This window comes from Homarus americanus, unplaced genomic scaffold (assembly GCF_018991925.1).
Source record: "Homarus americanus isolate GMGI-L3 unplaced genomic scaffold, GMGI_Hamer_2.0 scaffold53153, whole genome shotgun sequence".
Classification (NCBI taxonomy): Eukaryota; Metazoa; Arthropoda; class Malacostraca; order Decapoda; family Nephropidae; genus Homarus; species Homarus americanus.
In genome coordinates this window covers 61,704-76,056 of record NW_024722569.1, presented here as the reverse complement: position 1 = coordinate 76,056, position 14,353 = coordinate 61,704, and the positions used below count along the sequence as shown (strand labels likewise).

Below are 14,353 nucleotides of genomic sequence, written 5' to 3'. Positions count from 1 at the left end.
GTGGGCGGCTAAACCTCCAATACCAATATGGCGGCAAAAATTACACCGAGACTCGACGGTGAGATATAATATGGAGCGACTGGTTAAATATGGAAAAGAAAACATCAACATTCGTAACTTGTATTCGTCATTGTCTACCTCATAATGTGTCTACCCACTTGTCTACCTCATAACTTATCTACCCACTTGTCTACCTCATAACTTATCTACCCACTTGTCTACCTCATAACTTATCTACCCACTTGTCTACCTCATAACTTATCTACCCACTTGTCTACCTCATAACTTATCTACCCACTTGTCTACCTCATAACTTATCTACCCACTTGTCTACCTCATAACTTATCTACCCACTTGTCTACCTCCTCACCTGTATGGTCGATTTCCCAGGTGTTGGTGGTGGTGTCGTCGCTCTTATCATCTTTAGTGTATGACTCTCTTGCTTGTGGAAGTTAGTCGAGTTATATTGTGGTGTGTGAGGGGGGCTGGAGACACTCTGGTATGTTGATTAAAATAGTGTTGTAGCAGCCACTCGTAGAGGTTGTTGCGTCACTCTAACTTGTCGTGACCATCAGTATGTGACGGAGAGGTGAGGTGAGGTGAGGTGAGGTGAGGTGGTGGTGCTCCTGCTTCTAGACACGTAAATCTCAAAGTGTTGCAGGGTTTGACTCTCGCTGTGTGCTGGATTCTGGAACTTGTGTCTCTGTGAATGAGCTCCTGGAACAGCTCGTGGTGGCTCCAGTGTCACCAAGCTTTACTGCTACTTCGAAATTGCCAATGGGGCCACCGTAAGTTGTGAAGCCAGCCGGGGCTACCAATACATTACGGTGGTGAAGCCAACAACACCGCCGCCAGGCTTCGGTACGATTTCGACTCGTCTCATAAGACGTATCAGGACGTTCCGCAGAAGGTTGGTCCACTCAAGAGCCTGGCAGATCGCTGGAGCTTCCTCAGTGGTGCTGCCCATTCTGCCTGGAGAAACCTCGCTCACGCTCTCGTAAGTCCAGCAGCGTCCCTGTCATCCGCATCACCAGACCTCGAAGTCCCGACTCAGACCCGGACAGTGAAGATGAACCCAGGAGCAGCGGAAGGCAGCGTGGAGAGTGGGGGCAGTAGTGGAGTGTCGGGGTCGTGGAGTCTACTGTGAGGGTCCCACAGGGGAATGAGAGCGGGGATGTCCTCAGCCAGGACGGCAGCGGAACTCGATGTCATCGATGAAGAAATCAACGACCCAGAGACTTTGACACCGACTCCATATTGAGTAAAGATTCTGTGCGTAGCAAGGTTCTGTCAGGAGCAAGAAATCAATCAAGTAAGTCCTCAACCGCTGATGGTGAAGTAGACCTCGGTCAAGAGCAAACATGGCAAAGAGTTGGGGAGGTCAGCAAGGAGTCCTTCAGTATGTCGCGAGTCCGTGAATGACACGGAAGGTACCAAGAGACAAGACCCGCTCCTCTGTAAAGAAGATCTTCAAGCACTTCAAACGTAACGCCTCCACGGCGTCCTCGACCTCCTAGTAGTCGAGGAGGAGACAAACGCTCCTCGACCAAATCTTCCTCTTCAGTAGGGTCGCAGACAACGAGGACAACAAGAAGGCCAGTAAGAACTTCTCCCCGCGCGTGCAGAGACAAAAACGCAAGTCCATGACTCTTGACGGTCGAGGACGAGGGTTCAGAGACCAGAGGGTCAGCCACCAGCGAGGTGGTAGGTCAAGAGGTGGAGCTGAGGAAGTAGGTCGACTAGTGAGTGTGTTGAGATGAGGGGACCAGGGCGACCAATGAGGGTGTGGCGCTGAGGGCAACAGGTCAACCACCCTGGACGGTCGAGGCTCAGCAGGAAGGGATCATTGTGATGAGGACGACACAAGAGCCTGACGGAGGGACCCAAGTACACAGGTACAAGTCGACGGCCAAGTTGGGGAAACGAAAACAGTGGGAACGGTGAAGATAGATCCCTCGTCACACACAGAGAAGGATAATATAGAGAGATGAACGGCGTGGCGGTGAAAACCTCAAACTGTCGATCTGGGAGACAAATGGAGAAGGAAATTCGACGCCTCGACACCTCCTGAAAGATCGAGGAAGACGAAGTGGTGTTCATGTCCCTAAAAGTTTGGAATGAAAGGAAAAACAGAGAAGAACAAAGGAAATGAAGAAGAGGAGCAGGGGGGTGAGGGAGGAAGAGTGGGAGAGGGATGGATGAGGAGGGAGAAGGTTGAGTCGTGTCCCCGGAAACACCAGCACAAAAGGACAAGGTTACGACTCCCCAGCAAGCACCACCACCACCATCACCAAGTGGCCCCTGGAGGTAAGATTTTCTCCACCAATAACCTAGTTACGTCATCAATTGTACGTCATTACTTTTATTTGTTTCAGACGTCATAACCTTTTACGATATTATCCTTTACCTGTACAATACCCACGTCATCATCTGCTTACGTCATATTTCGTCCTTTCGTCATCGATTAGTTGTATGATGATACTCACTACCATATGTTTGGTTTTATTTATTTTACGATTTACTGGATATTGATTCTTGTTTCACCTGTTATATTTTTTATTACGTTTTAAGGAGAAACTAAATATTAACGACTTTCTGAACGATAAAAATTCTTCTTCTTTGTTATTTATTTATTTATTATTATTATTATTGTTACTATTATTATTATTATTATTATTATTATTATTATTATTATTATTATTATTATCATAACTATCATAATTATCATCATCATTATCACAAACACGTGAAGTATTGACCCAATACAGGTAGAGGCGAGTGGAAGGGGGGGGTAACACTTGTCCACTACACACATGGATGAATGGATGGATAGATAGATGGATGAATGGATGGATAGATAGATGGATATAGATAGATAGATAGATAGATATTAGATTTTTCATTGACTTCGAGAAACTGAATCTATGTTTTTATGATCGTACTGAGAGAGTGAGGTGTCCAGACAGGTTAGGCTGGGGTTAAGACTGCGTGTAATGTCTCATTCAGATGTCTGGCGGAGCATTAGTGTTCAGTGATCACAGAAGAGGAGAGAGGAGGAGATAGGAGGTGAGGGAGGAAGGAGGAATAGGAGGTGAGAAGGAGGAGGAGGAAGAATGAGGAATAGGAGGTGGGTAGGAGGAGGAATAGGTGAGGAGGAAGGATGAGGAATAGGAGGTGGGGTGGAGAGAGAGAAGGAGGAATAGGAGGTGAGGAGGAGGAGGAATGGGAGGAGGTGAGGAGGAGGAGGAATAGGAGGTGAGAAGGAGGAGGAGGAAGGATGAGGAATAGGAGGTGGGGAGGAGGAGGAATAGGTGAGGGGGAGGAGGAGGAAGGATGAGGGGTTGGAGGTGGGGTGGAGGAGAGGAGGAATAGGAGGTGAGGAGGGAGGAGGAATAGGAGGCGAGAAGGAGGAGGAGGAAGGATGAGGAATTAGGAGGTGAGGAGGAGGAGAATGAGAATAGGAGGTGGGGGAGGAGGAAGAATGAGGAATAGGAGGTGGGGAGGAGGAGGAATGAGTAATAGGAGGTGGGGAGGGAGGTTCGTGGGACAATCCTAGTGAAGCATGTCAGGTTGGGGCATTTCCTGTCTGGTGTTACCTCCTCCCCTCCTTCCCCCTCCTTCCCTCAGAATACCTATTATACCTATACCTCTCCCACCCCCTGTTCCATTGTCTCCCTCCTCCCTCCCTCCCTCCCTCCTCTTCTCCTAACCATCCCACTTTTCCCCTTGGTCAATGTACGCCCCCCCCTCCTTCCTTATCTCACGCTACATGGTCCAGTGTAACCTCCTCCCTTTTCCCGGTCCATTAGTCCTTTGTAACCCCTTCTCCTCCTCCTCCTCCTTCCCTCCTCCTCCTCCTTCCCTCCTCCTCCTCCTTATCCTCCTCTTCTTCCCTCCTCCTTCCTTACTTCTCCTCCTCCTCCTTCTCGTTAAGATTCTCCTATTTAAACATCCATTTCCTACCCCATTTCCTCTCCTCTGTTTAATTCCTCCTCCCCCCTCTCCTCCTCCTCCTCCCCTCCTCCTCCTCCTCCCCTCCCTCCTCCTCCCTCCCCACCTCACTTCCTTTCCGCCCACCACGACCCATACAAACACCCCCTTGTACATACAAACATACACATTTACAGTATACTCACACAAGGCTCTCTCTCTCTCTCTCTCTCTCTCTCTCTCTCTCTCTCTCTCTCTCTCTTTTTCAAACCTTCAGAACTACGGCGTTAACCAATGAGAGCCTCAAGGTGGAAGCTTGGTACGTACATATTACACCTTCCCCAATTAGTCACCTCTAATTACCCCATTTAAGAAGTGACGTAATTACACAAGCCTAATGAAGGTATGATATAGTATATGTGATTATTACGTAGGTGTTTGTGTGTGTGGGGTAGGTGGGGTAAATGAGGAGGAAATATATAATATGACTCGGCAGCTGAAACATCGCCTGGGGATCAGGAATACCGCCAGGAAAGTGAGTCACTCTCTCTCTCTCTCTCTCTCTCTCTCTCTCTCTCTCGTGGGTGTGTGTGATGGAGAGGGAAGGCATAGAAAGGAAGACAGCGAGAGATTAAAGAGAATGAAAGAAGAGAGAGTGCGAAGCAAAGAGAAAGAAACTCACTCCACTCACTCCTCCTAGTACTGACAGCACAGGAACCATGGGTAGATGGTAGGAGGCGAGGACTAAAAGTAGCGATCCTCAGAAATAACAACTAGGTGTCCCTGCCCTGAGACACACCTGACCAAGCTGACTGTGGCTATCTTGGCTCTCAGGTACACACGCTGGGGTGTGAGGTGAGGGCGTGACAATATACAGGTGTTGACAGGTAGATATAGGTGTTGATAGGTAGGGTTCAGGTGTTGATAGGTAGATGTACAGGTGTTGACAGGTAGAGGTTCAGGTGTTGACTGGTAGGGTACAGGTGTTGACAGGTAGCTTCAGGTGTTGACAGGTAGAGGTTCAGTTGTTGACAGGTAGATGTACAGGTGTTGACAGGTAGATGTACAGGTGTTGATAGGTAGAGGTACAGGTGTTGACAGGTAGAGGTACAGGTGTTGACAGGTAGAGGTACAGGTAATAAGTACTTGGTGTAATTAATTCTGCAGGAGGTGACGGTGTAAGTGTTTGCTAGCGACAACCATTAAGGGAGGGATACACTAAGGAGAGGAAGCCACTAAGGGATTGATTGAATGATTTTGGTTAGGCAATTTTGTTTAGCCAGAAAGCCACAGATACACAGTGGGTAATAATAACATTGTGTATGGTACAGAGCCAGTTGAAGACCACAGAGGTCTCTTTGGGGCACCTAGTATACTGTATACTATACATTTATCTCAAGGAAGTGTTATGTAACATTTAGTATCATCTGGAACAGTACAATAGCATAGTAGTAATAAGAACATGTTACCACGGTTATCACTTCAATATTTATTTTATTTTTTATTTATTTATTTATATAATGCATATATACATACATATATACATATACACATATACAGGGTATATATATACATATACTGTATACAGTAATATATATATATGTACAGTATATATATATATATATATATATATATATATATATATATATATATATATATATATATATATATATATATATATATATATATATATATATATATATAGAGTACAGTGGAATTTATTATAAGTATAATGGGGGAGCAGTACAGCCTGGGTTGTACAGTAATAGGTTGAACAAGGATAGAGCTTTCAGTATTATCTGGTTAGCAATTATGCTTGTTGCAGTAGTGAGTACTTATTTATTTACTGATAATTTCCGTGAACGGATTTGATGGCACAATAAAGCAGGTACTGTAAATATATTAAGTGTTACAAGAAGTATTAATACTTCGACCAATAGATATTTTTAGAGATGATGATTTAAAGGGAGGGAGCCTAGTCTTTGCTTTAGGATATTAATGAAGAATAAGTTTGAACACACCTTCACCATGATGTTTTATGGCGGTCTGGGACTGAGAGGGCGCATGGGGGTGGTCTTGAAATGACTCTGGGTGCCTTAAAAGTCGTATCTCTGATTGTTCGGAACTGGAAATATTAATTAGTGTCAAGCAAGTGATTGATGATTTATGAAAAACAAAGAGGGCACAGCAGTAGGTGTTAATATCTTCAATTTTAAGAATTTTCAATATAGCAAATTTTCGTTTGTGTGATCTGTTTTTTCAAGTAAGTCATTGTCCAATACAACTCTCTTTTGTGCAGTAACCAGAGGTGTGTTTTTGAAGGCAGTGGCCCCCATAGATGTGACAGTATCAGGTGTTGGTAAATAAGATCATGATAGATTTCTTTCATTGCTGTGAGTGGTGACTGTCGGGTGGTACGTGATACACTGTTTATTGGTTTTCTGTAAGATGAAGCGGCATGGTTTCTCCAGTTAAGTTTCTCATCCTTAATAACTCAAGGAATTTAGTATTTTGTTCGCGTTTTAGGGACTATATTACCAAAAGGTACAGGGGTTTAAGTCTGGGTAAATTTTCATACTGTGAAAGATAATTAGTGGGTTTTCTCAGGTTTAGGTCAGTTTATTACGTATTGCAGGTCCCCGACTTGGAGTTAATTCAGTGTTCATAGTTCTCATCAAGGAATGGAGGTCAAGTTGCTGGCATAAATTACTATCGTCACCAAATAAGTTGTATTTTATGGAGTGTGCTGGCGTGGACTATGTCGTTTATGTACAACAAAAACAGTTCTGAACCAAAATTGAACCTTGGGGACTCCTACAAGATTGTGGCGAGAGTTAGATTAGTGGTTATTACTGCTTAGACATACTGCTTCCTGTTGGACAGATATGAGGTAGAAGCCAATTGTGGGACAGGCCCTAACGCCGTAATGTTCCAGAAGCTTTGAAGGAGGGGATGGGTATGGTCGACAGTATCGAAGGCTTTAGAGAGGTCCAAGAATATACCCAGGCGACTGACAGACTGACTGTTATCAAAGGAATTTAAGATGTGTCATTAGTAAGGAATGTAGAGGCCTCTCAGTCGACCTTCTAATCTAATCAAACTGGGAGTCTGTAAAGATGTTATTGGCATTGCAGAATTTGGTCTACATGCTAGCTTTTTCCAGTATCTTACTCAAGGCTGGGAGGGACTGATATGGGGCGGTGGTTCTTGAAGAGACCTTTGTCCCCAGATTTTTTTATATGCCGGGTGGACTTTAGCAATTTTCAGTTTATCAGGAAAGACACCACTAGTGAAGGAGGAGTTACAAATGTGGAGGAGAACAGGTAGTAATAAGTGGGCCACTTTCTTAATGATGCTCATTGGTATGTTAATGTACTTCTGCTGCATCTTTGGAAATTTTATGATGGCCAGTAATTCATCTGCTGTGACAGAGGGGATAAGAATAGTTCATTTTGCTGTCTGTTTTGCAGGTAGGCTCTAAATTCCTCATAGTGATCTGGGATGCTCTCTGCAGATTTTTGCTAACATTAATAAAATATTCATTGAAGTGGTTGGCAATGAGGGAGGGTTCGTTATCTTCTTCTAGATCATTTATCATAAAAAGCTAGTGGGGCCAAGGCTAGTGTTCCCTGTTCTGGAATAGAATTTATGACATTCAGGTTTCTTACTGTCGCCTGATGCTGACTGGAGCTTATTTGTATAATAGTTACGTCTGGCATTTCTAACTGGCAGGGCACATATTTCTGATATTTCAGTAAGCTTATCACCGAAAGTTATGGGTCTTTGCAAATTTCCTTTGGTTTTGTTTTTTCTTTTTATCATTATCTTAATTTCGCTTGTGATTTAGGGTTTGGAAATGGATACAGTTTTCCTTAGTAGTCTTGAGCTTGGAAGCATTTATCCAGCAAACGTGAAGATGCAGAGATGTTGCAGCTGTTCACGTTAGGATTGTCGGGCATGGGCAAGATCCCAGTTAGCATCCATTAGTTGTTTTTAAAAGGAGCATGTTGTCGGTGCAGTAGTCTCTGTATTGGATTGAGACTCTACCTGGGCCTTTCCAGGTCTCGTGGCTGTTTATACATGGCAAAACTGGGAAGTGATCTGAGATATTGTTATAAATAATTCCACTTACTAGAGTTTGTTAAGAGTGTTGTTAGTCCAGATATGATCTATCACAGTGGCAGAGGTGAGCAATTACTCCTAGTGGGTTTGGTTATAGTGTTGAAGAGCTTAGAATGACAGGTATAAGAAGGTCTAATATTGAGGTGTCGGTTTCTGATTTTAATAGATCAAGGTTATGAAATCTCCTGTAATGTAGCAATGTTTCCTCTCTGAACTTATTATAGTGATAAGCTCCGAAAAATTTATCAAGAAAATTCCCCTTACATTAGTGTAGGGTCTTCACCTTAGGTACTCCTACTAGGATATTTCGTGTCATTACGTAATTCAATGAAAACACTCTCCCTGTACTCCTCCTGAATATTTAAATCATCTCCTTACAGAGAACCGCACTTAGGAGAGAGCCACTAGGGAGATAGCCATTAAGAGAGGGAGCCACTTACAGGGAGCCACTTGGGAGAGCCACTAAGGAGATAGCCATTAGAGAGGGAGCCACTTGGGGAGAGAGGCCCACTAAGGAGGCCACTAAGGGAGATAGCCATTGAGAGGGGAGCCACTTGGGAGAGAGCCACTAAGGGAGATAGCCATTAGAGAGGGGCCACTTAGGGGAGAGAGCCACTAAGGAGATAGCCATTAAGGAGATAGCCATTAAGGAGAGGGAGCCACTAGGGAGATAGTCATTGAGAGGCCACTAAGGGGGAGAGCCACTAAGGAGATAGCCATTAAGAGAGATAGCCATTGGGAGATAGCCATTAAGGGAGAGAGCCACTAAGGGAGATAGTCATTAGGGAGGAGCCACTAAGGGAGAGAGCCACTAAGGAGATAGCCATTAAGAGAGCCACTTAGGGAGGCCACTAAGAATAGCCATTAGGGGAGATAGCCATTGGGGAGAGAGAGCCACTAAGGAGATAGCCATTAAGGAGAGAGCCGTTAGGAAGCCACTAAGGAGATAGTCGTGGGGAGGGAGCACTGGGGGGAGAGCCATTGGGGAGGGAGCCACTAGGGGAGATAGCCATTAGGGAGAGGGCCACTAAGGGGAGAGCCACTAAGGGAGGGAGCCACTAAGGAGATAGTCATTAAGGAGGGGAGCCACTAGGGGAGGAGCCATTAAGGGGAAGCCACTAAGGGAGATAGTCATTAGGAGAGGGCCACTAAGGAGATAGCCATTGGGGAGCCACTAAGGAGATAGTCATTAAGGAGGGAGCCACTAAGGAGATAGTCATTAGGGAGGGAGCCACTAAGGGGAGATAGTCATTGGGAGAGAGCCACTAGGGAGAGGCCATGGGGAAGCCACTAAGGGAGATAGTCATTAGGGAGGCCACTAAGGAGATGGCCACTAGGGAGAGAGCCACTAAGGAGATAGCCACTAGGGAGGCCACTAGGGAGGGAGCCACTAAGGGAGATAGCCATTGGGAGAGAGCCATTGGGAAGCCACTAAGGGAGATAGTCATTAAGGGAGGGGAGCCACTAAGGAGATAGCCACTAAGGGGAGGAGCCACTAAGGAGATAGCCACTAGGGAGGAGCCACTAAGGAGATAGCCATTAAGGGAGAGAGCCACTAAGGGAGAGAGCCATTGGGGGAAGCCACTAAGGGAGATAGTCATTAAGGGAGGGGCCACTAAGGGAGATAGCCACTAAGGGAGAGAGCCACTAGGGAGGGGAGCCACTAGGGGAGATGGCCATTAGGGAGAGAGCCACTAGGGAGAGAGCCATTGGGGAAGCCACTAAGGGGGATAGTCATTAAGGGAGGGAGCCACTAAGGGAGATAGCCACTAGGGGAGAGAGCCACTAGGAGAGAGCCGTGGGGGAAGCCACTAAGGAGATAGTCATTGGGAGGGAGCCACTAAGGAGATAGCCACTAGGGAGAGAGCCACTAAGGGGAGGGAGCCACTAAGGGAGATAGCCATTAAGGGAGAGAGAGGCCACTAAGGGAGAGAGCCATTAGGGAAGCCACTAAGGAGATAGTCATTAGGGAGAGCCACTAGGGAGATAGCCACTAAGGAGAGAGGCCACTAAGGAGATAGCCACTGGGGAGGGAGCCACTAAGGAGATAGCCATTAAGGAGGGCCACTAGGGAGATAGCCATGGGGAAGCCACTGGGGGAGAGAGCCACTAAGGGGATAGCCATTAGGGGAGCCACTTGGGGAGAGAGCCACTAAGGAGATAGCCATTGGGGAGCCACTAAGGGAGAGAGCCACTAAGGGGAGATAGCCATTAAGAGGGAGCCACTAAGGGAGAGAGAGCCACTAAGGAGATAGCCATTAGAGAGAGGGAGCCACTAAGGAGAGCCACTAAGGAGATAGCCATTACGAGAGGGGGAGCCACTAAGGGAGAGAGCCACTAAGGGGAGAGGCCATTAGAGAGGGAGCCTGAGGCTCGCTTCCTACTAGGGCGGTGAAGGAGGAAATTACCCAAACGAACTGTTTTCCCCAGACCCCGGTTCCCCTCAGACCTGGGTTCCCCCGGACCAAGTTCCCCAGACCTCGGTTCCTCCCAGACCCCGAGTTCCTCCCAGACCCCGATTTCTCCCTAGACCCCGAGTTTCCCCAAGACCCCCGAGTTCCCCAAGACGGGGTTCCCCTAGACCCCGAGTTCCCCCAAGACCCCCAGGTTCCCCTCCCAAGCCCCCGAGTTCCCCGGACTCCCGAGTTGCCCCAGACCCTCGGGTTCCCCAGACCTCGAGTTCCCCAGAAGACCCCGGTTCCCCTAGATCCCGACCTCCCCCAGACCCTCGAGTTTCCCCCAGACCCGAGTTCCCCCGGACCCCAAGTTCCCCCAGACCCTCAGTTCCCTCCCAGACCCTCGAGTTCCCCTAGACCCCCGACCTCCCCAAGACCCCGACCACCCCCAAGACCCCGAGTTCCCCAGACCCGGGGTTCTTATCGACAGTCGTGAGTGGCAGGCAGGCAGACTGAGCTATTGGGGCTGGAGGAGACGTCTGTCGGAAATGTTAGCCCACTTGAAGGAGGAGCTACCGAGGGGCCACCACAATGAAGGCGTGTTGAAGGTGGTATTCTTGGAGCTATCTGGGGCACTACTGACGAAGGTGTGGGGGAGGTGCTATTAACCAGTACCAAAGGGGCTATTAACGCCCTCTATTGGTCGTGGAAATTATGGAACGTCATCTATTGGTCGTAGGAAATGAAGGACGTCTTCCAATGGTCGTATGAGAATGAGGGACGTCTTCTACTGGTCGTAGGAAGTGAGGACACTTTCTATTGGTCGTAGGAAGTGAGGACACTTTCTATTGGTCGTAGGAAGTGAGGGACACTTGCTTTGGTCGTAAGTGAGGACACTTTCTATTAGTCGTAGGAGTGGGGACACTTTCTATTGGTCGTAGGAAGTGAGGGACACTTTCTATTGGTCGTAGGAAGTGGGGACACTTTCTATTGGTCGTAGGAAGTGAGGGGCTTATCTATTGGTCAGAGGGGTTAATTTATGATGTCATTAATTGATCTGCTTGATTACATAATTTATTTTGTAATTATAAGTAAATACTGTACGTTACCTGTTTCATATTCCAACAATAAAGTTTCAGATGTATTTTATTAATGTTGTAATTATTGTTTGCTGTTGTTGTTGTTGTTATACTTGTATTTGTGTTGCTGTTGTTGCTTTCGTTTGTTTCTGCTTTTGTTGTCTTTGTTCTTTTTATTCTTGTTGTTGTTGGCGGCATCACGGGCTCTTAACAACCTATTATTACTTGATGTAAATTAAAGGGAGGGAGGTTGTGGAATTTGTCGTAAGGGAGTTGAACTCTTAGGGAGTGTATCAAGTAGGTGCGTGTTCTTCAAGGAGGGGCCTCTGAGTCACCAGTAACTCGCTAGGATCTGAAATGCAATTGGCTAACCTCTGTGACGTCATATGAATCTGAAACGCCATTCGCTAATCAGTATAACGTCATGTGGATCTCTGAAACGCCATTGGCTGACCTCTTGACGTCACTGGTAAGTCGCTTAGATATATGAGTGTTATTGGCTACTGTCCTTGACGTAACGAGGGATTCATGGAAACAAGTTATTATGACTTTCAGAAAAATATCTGATTATTTTGTTCAAGTCCATGGAACTGGTGTTGTGTGTGTGTGTGTGTGTGTGTGTGTGTGGAGACACTCCAGGTTACTTCCCTAAAAGATTAAGCATCCCAACCTTAGCCCAACCCAGCAACCCAACCCAGCCCAGCCCAGCCCAGCCCAGCCAGCCCAGCCCAGCTAGCCAGCCAGCCCAGCCAGCCCAGCCCAGCCCAGCCCAGCCAGCCCAGCCCAGCCCAGCCCAGCCCAGCAGCCCAGCCCGGGGAGCCCAGCCCAGCCAGCCCATTATTGTTGTTATTGTTGTTGTTGGTATTATTGTTATTATTATTATTATTATTATTATTATTATTGATTATTATTATTATTATTGATATTATTATTATTATTAATTATTAGTATTATTATTATTATTATTGATTATGTATTGATTATTATTGGTGTTATTATTATTATTATTATTATTATTATTGTTATTGATTATTATTGTTGTTGATTATTGATGTGATGATATGATGATTATTGATTATGATTGTTGTTGATTGTTATTGATTGATTATTGTTGATTATTGTATTTGTGTTTGCAGCCCTGCAGGTGATCCCAGATAACTAACCTTTATGGGTTGTAATCAGTTCTCACCTGGAGAACTATAATGATGACAAAGAGTTTATTAGTGTTATGTGTTGTCATTATGGAGGGAACATCAGTAGTATTAATAACAGGAAGAACAATTATAACAGTAGTAATAACAATAACAACAACAACAACAACAATAATATCATCAACAACTACAATAATAACAACAATATATCAACAACAATAATAACAACAACAACAACAATAATAACATCAACAACTACAATAACAACATTAATAACAATAACTACAATAATAACAAAAATATAACATCAACAACAATAATAATAACAACAACAACAGTGGTACTAATGCTCATCACACGATCACAATATTACACACACACACACACACACACACACACACACACACACACACACGCTCTGATAACCATAAGACCGCCAAGTTCAATGATTCTGTACCTCTTGATTCTGTTGACTCTATGGCAAGGTTAAAATTACGGGCATTAGTGCTCATTATCTTATGTTTTCGTTCAAGATGAGTGATGGATGTTTATTTATATATATACGACGAAACAATAAGAAAACGTATATAAACCAGCTGCTATGACGGTGATTTGGGTACGATGGTTTGTGGTTTTAAGTTTAATGACGTTATTAGATACGTTTCACTCTATCCGAGGTTTATTTTTTTTTAACTGAGGAACTAGTTAGAATCCATTTTGTGTTTAACTTTAACGAAGATATTAATTTAACCTATTCACCTCTTGAGAATCCATGTCGTAGCGTAACTTTTGAGCCGGATATATGCGTTCTTACATCACCACTTAAGAGGAGATTCGAACTTGTCATCTGTGTTGAGGAAAGTGAGCTCAGGTAGGTCAAGGTCATTCAAAGGTCACGGGACAATTTTTTTTTTTGTAGTGGGGATGACACTTGTTTGAGGTCAATGTGAGCGTTGGTAGCATTGCAAGCGTCTCTCTTTTCTCCACCTGGCTCGTCACTGGGCGTTGGTGCTTACTGTGGGCATAGACTTGTGGTCTCCTATCTCTCTCTCTCTCTCTCTCTCTCTCTCTCTCTCTCTCTCTCTCTCTCTCTCTCTCTCTCTCTCTCTCTCTCTCTCTCTCTCTCTTTCTCTCTCTCTCTCTCTCTCTCTCTCCACACTCCCCTCCACACTCCCCCCTCTCCCCTCCCGCCCACCTCCCCACCACTCCCCCACCTCCCCTCCCTCCCCCTCCCTCCCTTACTTTTCTCCCCACCTCCCCTCCCTCCCCCCCTCTCCCCCCCCCACCTCCCCACACACACTCCCCCCACACACCTCCCCACCTCCCCCCCCCACCTCCCCCCACCTCCCCCACACCTCCCCCACCTCCCACCCCTCCCCCACACCTCCCCCACACCTCCCCCCTCCCCCTCCCCTCCTCCCGCCCACTCACCTTTTTCCCCTCCACCCTCATGCTCCCCCTCCTCTTCCCTCCCCCACTCCCTCCCCTCCACCTCCCCCACCTCCCCTCCACCTCCCCTCCCCTCCCCCTCTCCCCCCCTCCCCCCTCCCCACCCTCCCACCCTCCCACCCCTCCCCCTCCCCTCCCCACCTCCCGCCCCACTCCCCCCTCACCTCCACCTTCCCTCCACCCTTCCCCCTTCCCCACCTCCTCTTCCCCTCCCCCCCTCACTCCC

The 14,353-nt window shown here is 46.3% G+C and overlaps 1 protein-coding gene across 1 annotated transcript; it reads left to right on the top strand.

Moving 5' to 3' along the window:
- The first annotated feature begins 1,069 nt into the window (after positions 1–1,069).
- Positions 1,070–10,944, top strand: LOC121862791 (proline-rich protein HaeIII subfamily 1-like). Its single transcript, XM_042361103.1, has 2 exons — positions 1,070–1,143; positions 10,500–10,944. The coding sequence occupies exons 1-2, from the start codon at positions 1,070–1,072 to the stop codon at positions 10,942–10,944; spliced, it is 519 nt and encodes a 172-aa protein (XP_042217037.1).
- Positions 10,945–14,353: the final 3,409 nt, after the last annotated feature.

Excerpts from the sequence above, each read along its gene's own strand:
- LOC121862791 (XM_042361103.1), top strand. The coding sequence starts at position 1,070 with ATGAACCCAGGAGCAGCGGAAGGCAGCGTGGAGAGTGGGGGCAGTAGT. Across the intron at positions 1,144-10,499 it reads TCGGGGTCGTGGAGTCTACT|ACCTGGGTTCCCCCGGACCA; the intron begins GTGAGGGTCCCA and ends GGTTCCCCTCAG.